This window comes from Dipodomys merriami, unplaced genomic scaffold, assembly GCF_024711535.1.
Source record: "Dipodomys merriami isolate MVZ:Mamm:240054 unplaced genomic scaffold, mDipMer1.0.p SCAF_1, whole genome shotgun sequence".
In the NCBI taxonomy this organism is placed as follows: Eukaryota; Metazoa; Chordata; class Mammalia; order Rodentia; family Heteromyidae; genus Dipodomys; species Dipodomys merriami.
Genome location: NW_027202270.1, coordinates 129222094 through 129237047, shown reverse-complemented (window position 1 = coordinate 129237047; position 14954 = coordinate 129222094). Strand labels below are relative to the sequence as shown.

The 14954-nt window shown below is 46.3% G+C and overlaps 1 protein-coding gene across 4 annotated transcripts in view; it reads right to left on the bottom strand.

The window, feature by feature from the left end:
- Window positions 1-14954, bottom strand: part of Dpf3 (double PHD fingers 3) — a 245605-nt gene that overhangs the window by 85904 nt on the left and 144747 nt on the right. For all 4 annotated transcript variants that reach the window (XR_011373628.1, XR_011373614.1, XM_070030916.1 and 1 more), the window contains exons 5-6: window positions 14125-14220; window positions 4579-4657 (exon numbers count right to left, since the gene is read on the bottom strand). Coding sequence is in view for 2 of the 4 variants with exons in the window: in XM_070030916.1 (XP_069887017.1) it covers window positions 4579-4657; window positions 14125-14220 (175 nt within the window). In the remaining 2 variants the exon portion in view is untranslated. The remainder of the gene's footprint in view (window positions 1-4578; window positions 4658-14124; window positions 14221-14954) is intronic.

The window sequence follows — 14954 nt, the reverse complement described above, 5'->3', positions numbered from 1 at the left end:
ACTATAATTATTACCTGACTCTGCATGGCCAAGCGGACGCCTAGAAGCCATCATCAATAGTAGACAGGTCTTTGCCTCATAAATAAGATTATTTAGAACTTCTAAGACATAATTAACTTCTAAGCCAGGCATCACACTTGTAATACTAGCTATTCAGGAGGTTGAGATCTGAGAATCACAGATCAAAACCAGGCCAGGCAGGAAAGTCAGAGAGATTCTTATCTCCAATAAACTACTCAGAAAAAGCCAGAAATATCTCTGTGGCACAAAGTGGTGGAGCACTAGCCTTGAGCACAAAGAGGCTCAGGGACAGTGCCCAAGCTCTAAGTTCAAGCCCCAGGACCAGCGAAAGAAAAAAAAAAGACAAAATTAACTTCTAAAACAATTTGTTCCCCTCAGCTCGCAGAGAATTCCAAGGTAGGAGGGCACATCAGACCAGGGGTTTGTCTGGGAGCTGTACTAGACTGTGTCAGTTCCACAGTTGAAGAAACTAGGATTTATACTCCAGAGTTAGCAGGAGCCAGCTGTGTGACCTTTGACAAGTCTCTCTACCTCTCTGAAGTAAAGTAAAATCAGTTGTGGTTATGTCTACAAATTAATGTAGGGATTTATCGAGACCGTCTATGAAAAAAATATAGTGCTCTCACATTGCAAGGACCAACTATTAAAAATTGCTACAATAATTTGGGGTGGGGGAGTCCTTTTTACTGTTTCCAGCAAAAGTGCAGGTGTTTGCTTTGTTCCTCCCTGAGCGATTAATACTTAGAGACAGACTGTTTGCCCTGAGATCTTTCCTATTATGTTTCTTGAACAACAATACAGAAAGGTGGGTCTTCTGTCAGGAGTAGGTCTTTTGCCTAAGCCGTCACAAGCCAAGTTTGAGTGAAGAAGACCAGTAGACCTAAGAATCTCAGTAGACCTAAGAATTCCTTGAAGTTGGGTGTGATGGCTCACACCTGTAATCCTAGCTACTCAGGATGCAGAGATAGCAGGCTCCTGATCAACTGGCCAGCTTGGCCAAGATCCTGTCTGAGAAACAAACTAAAATCAAAAGGGCTGGGAATGCTCCTTAAGTGGTAGTATACTTGCTAATCATGTTCAAACCTCAGTTCTCAAGTAAGAAAGGGGGGGGGGGGAGCAAGAGAGAGAGAGACAGACAGACAGAGACAGAGAGACAGAGACAGAGAGAAAAATCATGGCTTTTTAAAAAGCACTCCAAAAATGTAGGTTCCAGGCCTGCTCCCTGGGATTCTGAGGCAGGAAGTCCTAGGTGAGCCCAGAATCTGCACTTTAATAAGCATCTGTGTAAGTGGTCTACTTCCCATTTTGACAAACTCTGACAGCCTTCCCCACACAGGCCTATTCAGTTACTATGTTTGTGGGTAATGAACACTTTCTTGACAAGAGACCATGAGAGATGAAACAGATCTTTAATCCCTAAGCTAAGTAAACTTTCAAGATAATTAATAGACTGGTGACTGGCTGGAAAACGAATTATTCATACACACACCACAGACTAGATAAAATACAAGTTACAATCAGATGGTTTAATCCTTTCTGGAACAAATTCAATGGCTGAGTCAAAGGCAAGAAGCAATCACCTGAAGTTATCAGCTCAGATAACGTGTCAACCACCTAGAAGGTAAGTATGGACCCACAATAACACAGGATGCCTATGTTCAGTAACACAGACCAGAAAGGGTTAAACATAATAACATCGGGAAAGTGGCTATTAGCACTCCACATAAACCCAGAGCAAGCAGAGAGGTGTTGGGGTCCAAGGTGACCTAATATTTTCGTAAATAACTCAAAAGATGGAGTGTGAATTATGCAAATCAAACCACAGACGCTACCAAAATGGCAGGGATTACAAATCTGTGGAGAATGAAATTGAACTTACTGGGCAATGTCTTTAAATTTGCCTTTATTGAATCTTGTATATTGAAGTCACACGTTATTCTGTTTACTGAGACTCAATAGGGACAAATGCAGTGTGATTTATGGAAGGTGGGGTGATCGAATACATAAATAGAAAAGTGCATCCACCAGGACAGACCCTGGCATGGGGCAGACGGGCACCCACTGAGAAGCGGCGTGTTCTCTGCAGATGTGGGTTGTGCTAAGAGCTGGTGTACAAAGCAAACTAGGAAAAGCCTGTGGCCCTCTTTGAGCCCCTTTGCCTCAATGCTACTTCCAATGGGGGTGCTGCGCTTAAATGTAGCCCCAGAAGGGACTCAGAGGACAGCACAGACATTATGAGTGAAAGCCCAGGTCCTCCAAAACTACACAAGATATCTGACGAAAATGCTGTGTGCCTTTCTGTTGGGCAAAGATGTGCAAAGGACCAGGGGCCTGTTGGAGAGAACATCTCCAGCCACTCTTAAGGAGAAAGAATCATTGAGCGCACAGCTGGAATCATGAGTAAAGGGCAGCTTATGGTAACACTATCCCTGGGGACATTCAAGAAGGGCGACCAGACACCTCTCTACTTAGGATGCATTAGAGATGATTAAAAGTATTCTTTGCCTAGTTCAGGGCGGGGGGCTGAGAGTGGGGCGCTCATGACCTCTCCAAAGGTCATTTCTATCCCAGGGGATCACATGTCTGAAGGGCACCAGATAAAAATAAAATCTATTAATCACTGAGCTGCCACACAACGCCCTCAAGAGAACCAGAATGGAGATGGGAACTCCACAGTGGCCCTTGCTGCGGAGAGAGGAAGAGGGAGGAAGCACATGGGCAGACTAAGCCAAGAGAGCAGTTATGCTAGAATTCTAGAAAGCCAGTGACAGCCTGCAGGGAGGCCTCCCAAGCCCACAGGGTAAACAGAAGGAGGAAGAGACCCTGTGGGGAGGGGCTCAGGAAATAGCAAATGACACTCAGAGCCTGTGAGCAATGCCAGGAGCTTTGGGGGCGGGAGCTCTGTGCCAGCACTTGGTGCAGGAAGAGGAGAGGCAGGCAGGAGGAGGCTCCATGGACGCATGGACAAGGGGAAAGATGCCGGGGGAGGTGAGAGAGGCAAGGGCGGAGGGCACAGGGGGTGTGTCTGGGACGATGTGGGACCCGTTCTGGCTGGAACTCTAATGAAAGCTATAGAGAGGGAGCAAGAGCAACGTTAATCCCACTGTCTATGATAGCAGAACGTCACATAATTGAAAAGACAGCTTATTAAAAGAGAGACCGAATGGCAATGCCCCAGTTTCCAAGGAGCGGCTGGTATTCTTGTTGGAAAACCTGCCCCATGGGGGTCCAACCCCCCCACCACCACCACACACACACATCCAGCCCACAATCAGTCTCTCAAGAGCTAGCATACCGGGGCTTTAACCACCAGGACCCAAGCAAACCTCCTCCAGGAAGTAAGACCCAGGTAAAGCAGTGCCAAGAAGCCTCCGCACAATCTGCCCCCCTGCCCCCAACCCTGCTCCCTGCTCCCTCTTCCCTCCTCCCTCCTCTTCCTGGAGCACAGCTGCAGCAGGGTGGCGGTGCTCCCTGCAAACATCATCTCAGAAATGGCAATCTGCATGGTGTATTAAACAGCCAAATAGGGGTCATGGAGTTTGAGTTCTTCTAGCAATATGTTCTCCAACCAGCTGTCACCCCACCGGGCACAGAACAGCATTCTGAACTCCCAGGAAGAGGGAAGAAAAATGCTCCAGCACAATTCCTGTGGCCCTTGTCTCCTCTCCCCCAACTCTCTCCCTGCCTTCATGGCGATCATAGACCTCAGCAAGATGGCTACCACACCCAGAGACACCGTGCTAGGTTGTGCTGTGCCATTTCACTGCCATCCTCAGGAGAGCCTCTTCTCCAGGTTATCCTCAGAAGACAGAACAGGGGCTGGGAAGAGATAACCATTAGGAGTATGGTGTGGGGGTTGCCCTGGTCATGGAACAGGCAGATGGCGCCTGCTATGGTGTGAAGGCACTTAGGGAAAGGATTCTGAGCACACCGCCCCAGACCCCAGCAAGCAACATAGACAAAAGCTGTCATCTCCAGCTGACCACAATCCCATCTCCAACTGAGGATTCCACTCCATTCCCCAACCAGGAGCTGGACAGTCCCCTGTACAAAAGGTGTTTCTGAAGCAAGGAAGGAAGGCTGGAGATGGATGGAAGGTCATTTGTTAAAGTGATTCATCATCATAGAAAGATTATTAATGTGCTCTACCTAGGACAAGAAGGAGAGCGAGAGAGATAGAGACACACAGAGAGACAGACACAGACCCAGAGACCCAGAGAGAAACTTAAAGGGAAATAGATAGGTTTGGTGTTATTCTTTTGTTTGTAAGCCTCTGAAAACAGAGAGAAGAGCAAAGGGAGAACCCTAGAAGAGATGGAGAGAGCAGGAAGAAAAGCATGAAGAAGACATAGGACATGGAGATGGGGGGGCCCCGATAGGCTTGACCCTCTTGCATAGAGGTACAGGCATATTGGCAACCGGAGCCAGTGGTGATCACAGTGAAGGAGCAGGCAGACAAACCTAGTATGGCCCAAGAGCTGATGAGCTGGCAACCAAGGAAACGAGGGCTGGAGCAGAGGAGAAGGGTAGGGTAGAGGCAGAGGAGGCTGTACTTACTGTCACAGACGTAGGGTTTGTCATGGTCTTCCTGAGAGGCAGCATCATGCCTCCTCCTGCCACCCGCAGAGCCACGAGCCTGGGGAGACATAAGGGTATGGGAGGTTGGTCATGATGTCACTCAGTTCCTGGCATGCACGCTGCAAGCCACACCTGCACCTTTTCTGCAACCTTCATCATAGATTTTGGTACAGACACCAACCCTGCTTTGCAGATGAGGAAACCAAGAGCCAGAGGAGTTAGATAACGTGCCTCAAATCACTCAGCTACTCAGTGGAAACATCAGGAGGCGGATCCTCACACGAGGAAGGCAGCCACTCACGGGAGGCGGTACCTTTGAAGGTTACAGTTTGTCCCAGGCCCCTTCCTCCTGCCACTCACTCCCTGCTTCCTGGCCACCATGAGGAAGGCAACATTGTTCCGTCACACACTCCTGCCGCCATGATGGTCTGCCTCACCTCAGGCTGACAGCAAAGGAACACGCTGACCGTGGACTGAACACTATGTGCCAAATGAATCCTTCTGCCCTCAAGTTATTTTCTTAGGTACTTTGTCCCAGTGATGAAAGATCTGACCAAAAGCCCACTGACACAAGGTGAAGAAACCCACCATGCTACCCATGCTGATCAGGCAGCTGGCATATTGGGATCAGGTCCTGAAGAGGTAGGAAGTGTAACTTCAATTGTCTCTCTTGGTTCCCGTGTCCATACTGCCCAATCCTCAAGCATCTGAGGAGCCGGCCACGCCTAGTGTCTGGAGCCCAAGCATGAGTCAACCCTCCCTCTCCATCCTTGGCCTTCCCAGTAGGGATGGGCTTCAGCCAAGGCCTTCCTGGGCAGGTTGCCTTGAACTTTCAGACACTGACTAGACCTAGACCCTCATGCTGTCCCGGGACTGGACACAATGGATACATCTAGCAGAAAGGCTCAGCAGAAACTGAAGGGAGGAGAGAATGAGCTCCATCTCCAGGAATAACAAAAAGGCAGCCCAAGCAGCTGCTGGCAACCCTGCAGTCCGAGACAGTGGCTACAGGAAGGCAGCAGGGCTTATTTTTAAACCTCTGTAAGTCCCATACTGGTCACATGTGCAGCACCCCTACCTCTTCCAGGTCATTCCTTGACAATGAGTAGCTCTCAGTCAAGAAAAGCGCCAGCTGAGGTCTATAGGCACTGAGGAAGGGTGAGAAGCCTGGGGCATAGGCGATATGAAGCTGACCCATGGCCAGGCCTGAAGCAGTAGCTGCACAGATTTCACAGTGGCAAGGCCTAGAGTGCACACACATGCACACTCACATGCACAGACAAAGTACACACACCTTGCTGGAGGCCATTCAGTGCAAAGGCCTGGGAAATGTGTGTGTGTGTGTGTGTGTGTGTGTGTGTGTGTGTGTGTGTGTGTGTGTATACACATTGTGCCCACATACACACATTTCACAGTGGCAAGGCCAATCAAGACACCTATACTTCACAATCAACCCACCTGCCTGTCTACCACCTCTGACACCTCCTCAGCTAGTCAGTCTCTCTCCAAACCACATGAGAAAATTCTACCTCCTCCCAGCCCTTCCCACTGACAGCCGACAGCCCTCCTCCCTTGCCATTATTACCCAGGGTCAGCCAAGACAGACCCGTGGGTGCAGCCTTGATGCACTTGGTACACTGGGGGGGTTCTAGGCCCACTAGGCCCAGGGAGGTGATCCTTACTGCTCAGGCCCACTACATGCTGCCTCAGTAAAGCCAGGGGCAGCTTGATGTGTGCAGCCCATGGTCTGACACAGCCACCCCTGAGCAGGTGAACACAAGTCAGGCAGAATAACAGGGCCTCCAAATACGAGAGAAGGGCTCTGAGACCAGCAAAGGATCAAGGGAGAAAAGGAGGAGGAGTCAGCACCAGGGCTTCTAGGGGCACTTCCAGGGAATAAGGGGCACCCTTGAGGAGCGCCATGTTTCCATTCCCCTGTTCCACGGCTGACCAGCAGGGTATAGGCTCCCACACTGTCTGTACCTTTGTTTTCCCAAATGAAAACCAAAGATCATGGAATTGACATGAGCATGGAGTGGGAGATCAGGCCATCACCATCTCCTGCCATACTCAGGTTTGGCAACTCAACTAGTTCTGCTCAAAGGCCTCCTCCTCTGAGAAGCTCTCCCTGATCCCTGCCCTTCATACCTTCCTTCCTTCTCTTTCCTCTACCCTGCTTTTATATTTCATTGTCCCACTAAACATTGCGTGGCACCAAAGTATACACGTGTTGGTTGATGGGTCGATTTTCAGTCCTTGATGGGGAGGAGATCCATCTATCTGGGCCACTGCTATTCTTGGAAGTAGGCACAGGGCCAGCTACATAAGCAGCTCTGGAGTGTCCACCAAACGGATGATCAGGCAGGCAGCGAGTGGTTTCTTTTTAGTCGTCGTCAGTCTCTGTACCCAAATGCTATTGTTTCTTCCCTAAAAGACCATCGCACACTTTGCATTTCCTTCCTGTTTCATAGCCTAATCCGGCACTTGCTGACTCTGAACTACCCAAGGGACCAACAGCTGAGGTTCTGTCTTTAACACTAGCCAGCCCAACCCACCCTGCATGAAGATAGTTCAACCATTTAGGCAGCAGAGAAAAGCACCCAGAGCCTGGGCCATTCACTCATTCACACGGTCTTTCATTGCCACCTACAATACACCCAATGGCAACTCATTCCCATCAGGCTGACACCAGGCTCTTGCTATGTCCATGTCTTTGTTTTTATTGCCCCTTGTTATGACTAGCATATTCCCTGAACATTTTATATCTGTGTCCTAGCCTGCTAACACCCCACTCCTCCCAAGTTCTTCCTCTGGTCACACAGAGAAGTAAAATCAGCATGGCTTTCAAGTCTGATAGACATAGGTTTAAACTCCAGTAGCATAGTCAGTTTTTCATGGCTATCACAAAATGCCCGAGGGATTGGAGGCATGGCTCAGTTGGTAGAGCAATAGCCAATGATCAAAAGCATCAGATACCAAGTTCGAGTCATAGGCTCAGACCAAAAAAGAAAAGAAATAACAAAATACCCAAGGCAAGTACTTTATAAACAAAACGCGTACTTTGGATCATGGTTCTGGAGGGGCAAGATCTAGGGAACTTATCTGGTCATAGCTTTCTTGCTGCCAAAATTCCCAGGTAGCACAGAATCACATGACAGGAAGCATGCATGTGTACGAGTCTCTTCTGGCATCTCTCCCTCCTCTTATATAGCCTCCAGGATTCCTTCTTGGAGCTTCACCCTGGTGACCTTAATCTAATCCTACTCACCCTGCAAAGGCTCCACCTCTCCACACTACAGTCAGATGAAGTCTTTATCTCCTCTGCACCTTGAATTGGGATCACAGGTCACTATCGGAAGTCTTAGAACACACTGGACCTGTATTCAAACCGTAGCAACAGCTAGGTGTCTTGGACAAGTTGCTTCTTTAAGCTTTCGTTTTTTCATCTATAAAATCAGCACAGCAGAGTCGCTGAAAGGGTTAGAGGTCAGAGTGTGACACCATAGGGAAATCCACAGGAAGTGCTCAATAGATCTCCCCCTCTGCGCTTATGTCAATTCCTCTCCCCTGATGTCTTGTTGCCTTTGGTTGGTGTACAGTCAGAAGTCTGCTGTTCTCTTTGTTGAATCATGGATTTAAACGATGACATTGGAAATTTGATTATGAACCCTTAACACTTCTCACTAGACTGGACGCACAGCATGCAAAGCTCCTTCACATATATTAGCTCAGTTAATTCTTACAGTAATCCTATGAGTTTGATCAATCATGTCATTATTCCTAATGTGTCACTCCATGAAACAGTTCTGACAGGTTCCATGACTTATCCACAAACACAGAGTCTGCAGAAGCAGCAGGATCTGACTCTCCAAAAGAAACCATCTTCTCCCCTGAGAATTGTTCACCACCCCCCCAGTCCAACACACATACACACACAATGGCAGGCCAAAACAGCCATGATGGAGACTACCTGGTCCTGCTCCACTGACTACAGTAGATTGGCTGGCTCAGGAGTAGTCACCTAATTACAGGACCAATCAGATTCTACCCTCAAGCTTCATGAGTGAAATTCTACCTCCAAGAGGCTTAGAATTTGGAAACAATGACTTTTGTTAATACAAGCCACTTGCACTGTACAAACAGATAAATCCATGAGCTATGGGGCCCTGTGTACAGAAGTCAGGAAGAAGTCAGGAAGACGTCATTAAAGAGAAAATAAAGGAATAAGAATCCAGAAATGGCTAAATTCCTGCCACTTTTCTGCCCTTCCTATGGTTGGACCTTCAAAGATCACTCCAATGTGGGGCAATAGCTGAGCAGCTTGTCAAATCCTTCCTAATTTTGCTTAAGCCACTGAGTTTCTTGCAACTAGAAGACCCTGAACTAGGACAGATATTCCCAGTCTAGCAATAGCTATTCAATACCAGTTCTTCTCAAACAGTGGGCCAAGAATTAGTGCCAAAATGATGATCATATCTACCACCAAAAGAAGTACTTTATGAGGCTGGTGAAGCAGACAGAAAAAAACTTGAAGAAGAAAATCAACAAGTTCTCCAATGTCCTCAAGACCCACAGACTCCTGTGTGATATGTTTGATGTACACTATTTATGCCTCAAAAATGGTCCTCATAATGCTCTAAAATATTATTTTGTCTTTTTCATTCATTTTCTACCAACTACATAATGCTGTTTTCCAAAGGCTACACAATATGGAATGAGGCGCTCACTTCCAGAAATGGCACATTTTTAAAGATGGGGGTGGGGTGGGTGGAAACAGAGTGGTAGAATACATGCTTAGCATGGTTAAGACCCTGGGTTTTATCCCTAGCACTGAAAAATAAATTTTAAAAATAAAATAAAGATGAGTCTTCTGCCATCATCCTTGGGTCAAACAAAATCACTAACACAGGAAGATAGGCCTCAGGCATCTGACAAGAAGCATACATGCATGTGCTGTCCTATGCCAAGTGATTTCACAGGCCTCATACGACCCAAGGTCCACATGTTCCCTCACCTCCTGATCTGATATTGTAGGCAATGACTAAGTGACTACCGGGCAAGTAGTGTTCACAGTGTAGATGTGAGGGACAAAGGCATGACTCACACCGCAGGCAGAGCTTGGACAGCAGCATGGGATGCCATCATGCAATTCAAAATGGCATGTCATTTCACACTTTCCAGTTGTTTACTTCTGGAACTTCCCATTTAATAGTTTCAGACTCTAATTGATTCCAGGTAACTACAGCTAATAGATTAAAAAACTGCGGAAAGGGGGACCACTGTACTGGCTTCAGGAAACAGAGGAGAAAGTAGTCATTAAACACCACCACGCCATGCCACCAAATCTAGAAAGAACAATTCCACGAGACAACCGAAGTTCTTCAACAAACAAACGGTGTGAGAAAAAGAATATGTGTCATGGCATTCAATGAGGAAGAGAGATGTTACGGACTAAGTAAGGTCTAAGCTTCAAACCAACCAACCATCAAAAGGCATTTTTTGAGAAATTAGGGGGGAGTTATCAGGGTTTGGAGAGTAGTTACTTCTACCAGGTATAAGAATAGCTATTAGATACACTGGGGTAGATGATCAAATGTCTAGCACTTGTTTCCAACTACTTCAGGGGAACAGGGAATCAAACACACAGGAACCAACAAAAGGAAGAGAAGAGAATGGCTAAGATGGAACCGTTGAAATGGCAATTGATGGAACTGTGGACAACTCTGAAGGGTGCACCAGTACAAACCTGCCCTCCCCAGACAGAATGCCAGTTCCTGCCTCTTGGCTCACAGTGTGCATAATACTGGCCTTCATGCACTGGCCACCTGGAAATTTGCTTATTTAAGGCCTTATCCCAGGAGGCAAGGGGAAAATGGTGGATAGTAAGCTTCCTCTGTTTAACTCTATAAATGAGAAGAGTCAGCATAACAAAGGAGTCTATTCTGAAGAAACAAAGGAGGAACATTGGGAATCATGGATGAGGTGACAGGACAGCTGAAAATCACAGGAAAACAGAAAGGTGACAAAGAGGGCCAGGTGTGGTGGCATACACCTTGAATTTTAGCTACTCACGGGACAGATAAGAGGAACATGGTTTGAAATCAGCCGCACAAACCAGTGAGATCTTGTCTCAGCAAACAAGCTGGGTATAGAGGTGCACATGTGTAAATCTACTACTAAGGCTGAAAACATCCATCCAAGGTTGGTCAAGGCAAAAGTGCAAGACCCTGTCTAAAAACAAGCTAAAGCAAAATGGCTGGGTTGGCTCAACTGGTAGAGAACTTGTTTGGCAAGCATGAGACCCAGTGAAATTCAGAGATCACGAGGGCATATCTGTAAAACTAATATCCTAATGTACTGCAAAACCTAGAAATGGATAACTTTCTAGATGCATATAACCTTCCAAAAGTGACATGAACAACATAAGCAGATCTAACACAAGCAGTGAAATTGAACTAGTCATAAAAGTCTCCAACACACACACACACACACACACACACACACACACACACACACACACACACACACACACACACACACACACACAGAGTCCAGGATCGATAGATCACTGCTGAAAGAATTGACACCAATGATCCCCAGATTATTCTATAATATGGAAATGGAAGGAGTACTATCAAATTCATTCAATAAATCCAGCATGACCCTGTTATCAAACCAGGTAAGGATACAATAAGAAAAAGAAATTACAGACCAGTTTCCTTGATGAACATAAACACAAAAATCCTCAATAAAATACATGAACATAGAATTCAGTAATGTATTAAAAAGATCACTAAAAAGTTTCATTCCAGAGATACAAGGATAATATAACATTTATAATTTAATAAACATAGCACACTAACAGAATAAAGAACAAAATTCACACAGTCATCTCAAAAGATGCTTTAAAAGCTTCTGACAAAATTCGACATCCTTTCATGATTTAAAAAAGGAAGCACTGAAGAAACTAGAAACAGAAGAAATGTAGTTCTAAAACCTATAGCCAACACCAAATTAAGTAGGAGAAAACTGAAAGCATTTACTTAAGTGAGAAAATGACCTGAGAAATTACCTTTGAAAAATACAAGGAGTCCAGGCACCAGTGGCTCCTGTAATCCTAGCTACTAAGGAGGCTGAGATCTGAAGATCACAGCTCAAAGCCAGCCCTGGCAGAAAAGTCTGTGAGACTCTTCTCTCCAACAAGCCAGAAGTGGCTCAAGTAGCACAAAGATGCTCAGAGACAGCACCCAGGCCTTGAGTTCAAGACCCAGGACTTGGAAAAAAGAAAAGAAAGGAAAAGACAAGATATAATATCTCCATTGTTAATGTAGTATCTGAGTTCTCACCAAGCACATTAAGGCAAGAGAAATAAAGAGATATAAATAGAAAAGGAAGAAGTCAATATATCCTTATTTTCAAGAGATATGATCCTATACTGAAAAGCCCCTGAAGACTTTACCAAAATACTCTTAGATCTAATAACACTTCCAGCAACATAGCAGGAGAAAAAGTCAATATACAAAACCTAACAGCTTTTCTATCTAGCAGTAATGAAAAGGCTAAGCAAGAAATGAGATAGACAATCCCATTCATAATAGCCGCAAAAAGTGAAAAATCTCAACTAAGTCGGTAAAAGACCTCAACAATGCAAACTATAAAACAATGAAGAAAGAAATAGAAGAAAACACAAGAAGACAGAAAGAGCTTCCATGTTCACGGATTAGCAGAATATTGTGAAATATATGACCAAAAAAAAACATAGATTCAATGCAATTTTCATTAAAATTCCAATGTTACTCTGCACAGAAACAGAACAATCAAGCCAGCTGCTGGTGACTTACACCTGTAATCCTAGCAACTCAGGAGGCTGAGATCTGAGAACTAGAGTTCAAAGCCAGCCTGGCCAGGAAGCCCATGAGGTTCTCATCTCTAGTTAACTATCAAAAAAGCCAGATGTGGAGCTGTGGCTCAAGTGGTAGAGTGCTAGTCTTGAACAATAAAACCTCAGAGACAGTGCCCAGGCCCTAAGTTCAAGTCCCAGAATAGACACACATGCACATGTGCACAAAAATCAATCGTAAAATTCATATGGCACCATAAAAGGCCCTGCATAGCTAAAGCAATCCTGAGGGAAAAAAGCAATGCTAGAAGTATCACAATATTAGACTTCAAATTATATTACGGAGCCATAGTAACACAAACAGCATGGTACTAGACCAAAACCAGACATGTGGATGCAATAAATATAAACCTACACATCTTCAATCATTTGATTCCCAACCAAAGGTGCTACAAACATATTTTGGAAAAAAAGATGGCTTCTTCAGTCAATGGTGTTAGAAAACTGAATATCCACATGTACAATACTGAAACTAGACCCCTATGATTTACCTTGTCCAAAATCATCTCAAAATGGGCCAAAGACCTGAACCTGTGAAGCAACTAGAGGAAAATATTAGGAAAACCCTTGAGGACATGGGAATAGCAGCACATTTCTGAACAGCATTGACAAGAACAAGAATTGGCATGTGGCATTGCATCACAAGAAAAAGATTCTGTCCATCCAAGTCAACAATCACCAGAACAAAGAGACAGCCTACAGAATGGGAAAAAATTCATGAGACAAAACATGAATATCCAGAGTGGTTTACAGGCCGGCTCCCAGACCTGCTAAATCAGAATTGCTCAGCACAGAATGTCTAAGTCCCATTTCAAGAAGTGCACACCATGACAGTGGAGTGTGTTGGTGGGGGCGGGGTGGGAGGGGAGCAGGAAGGCAGGGAGGCTTGCCACAACTACAAGCAGACCAAAGCCACAGGGCTCGCATGACTGACCTCCTCCCTATGGAGAGGGAAGGCCCTGCCTAGAGTCCATAGGAGCAGACCCTGAGGCCTAAAAGTGTACTTGCTGGTGGGGAGTCACAGCCCACCGTGGGAGGGCACTCTCCACCTGATCGCCACATGATGCCCTTCGAGACCCTGAAGAGGACACAGAACGCCTCTGTGCTGAGCTAGGAACCCACCTGCAGGCCAGAAAGCAACACGGGCTTGGCTCTCCACTCAGGCACCAGCCTGAGCTTTATTCCTGCCAACAGTTCCCTCTGCCATGCCCAGCTCTGACCCCAATACCTGCCCATCCCACGACCAAATGTCTCTAAAGCCCAAGCCAAACGTACCTGGGGACCATCAGGGCTCTGTTTTCCCCAAAGGGAAGTACACCCCAGAGCAGGCATCCCGATCCTGGCACGCTGGGGCCACACAGGGGCTACAGACAGCTCGCAGCCTTGCCCTCTGCCTTCACTCCGCCCACCCCTACACTCTCGCCGGACCCACCAGCCCTCATCGGCCTCTCTCTCCTCCCTCTTACCACTCTGAACAAGTGTCTTCTGGAGTCACACACTGAATACCCCTTCCAAGTCAGGCCACACATCTGGTGTCCATCAAGGTACAGAGGGGCCTGCAACCAATCCAGGCAGGGTTTGACTGCTTGCCTGGCTTCAGCCTCTAGTCTCCTTCCTCTACTTACCCGGCCTCTGGTCCTGTTCTTTCGCTTGGGAATGTCCTCTTCCAAATCCTCTTCTTCATTCCCTTCTTCAACATTTTCATCATTTTCCAAAACCCTCTGGAATGACAAGAAAATCAAGAGGAGAGTTGAGGGACCAAATGCAACGGAGAAAACCAACAGAGAGCAAGCAACGCAATTGCTGTTCTGCGGCTGCTTAGCAAGGTGTGGCCAGGGCTCAGGGAGTTGGGCTCCGACGTGCCATGTCAATTTTCTTTTTCTTTAAGAAGGGTCACCCCAGAAATACACAATGATGCTTCTCCTTTTCCCCAAATTCTGGAAACCCTGGCCTGTTGGATAAAAGCTAGCACTTGCTTTTTATCTGTCAGAATGTAACATGAACATGCTGTTCATAAAAACCCATTGTTACTTTGTGTATGTATGTGTGTGTGCGCGTGCGTGCATGCATGAGTACATGTATTTGTGCGTGCGCACACACACGCACATGCTTGAATTCAGGGCCTAGGCACTGTCCCTGAGCTCCTTTCTGCTCAAGGCTAGCACTCTACCACTTGAGCCAGAGTTCCATTTCTGGCTTTTTTGGTAGTTAACTAGAGATATGAGCTTCATGGGCTTCCTGGCCAGGTTGGCTTCAAACCTCAGACCTCAGATCTCAGCCTCCTCAGTAGCAAGGATTACAGGCGTGAGCCACCAACACCTGGCCTCATTGTTACTTTCAAAGATAGATGTTTCATTATGGCCCATGACTTATAAGAGAATTTAAAGATCCTAAATTCAAATGATCTCTCTCCAACACCCCAGGAGTCACAAGACAGCACAAAACCCCATTTCCC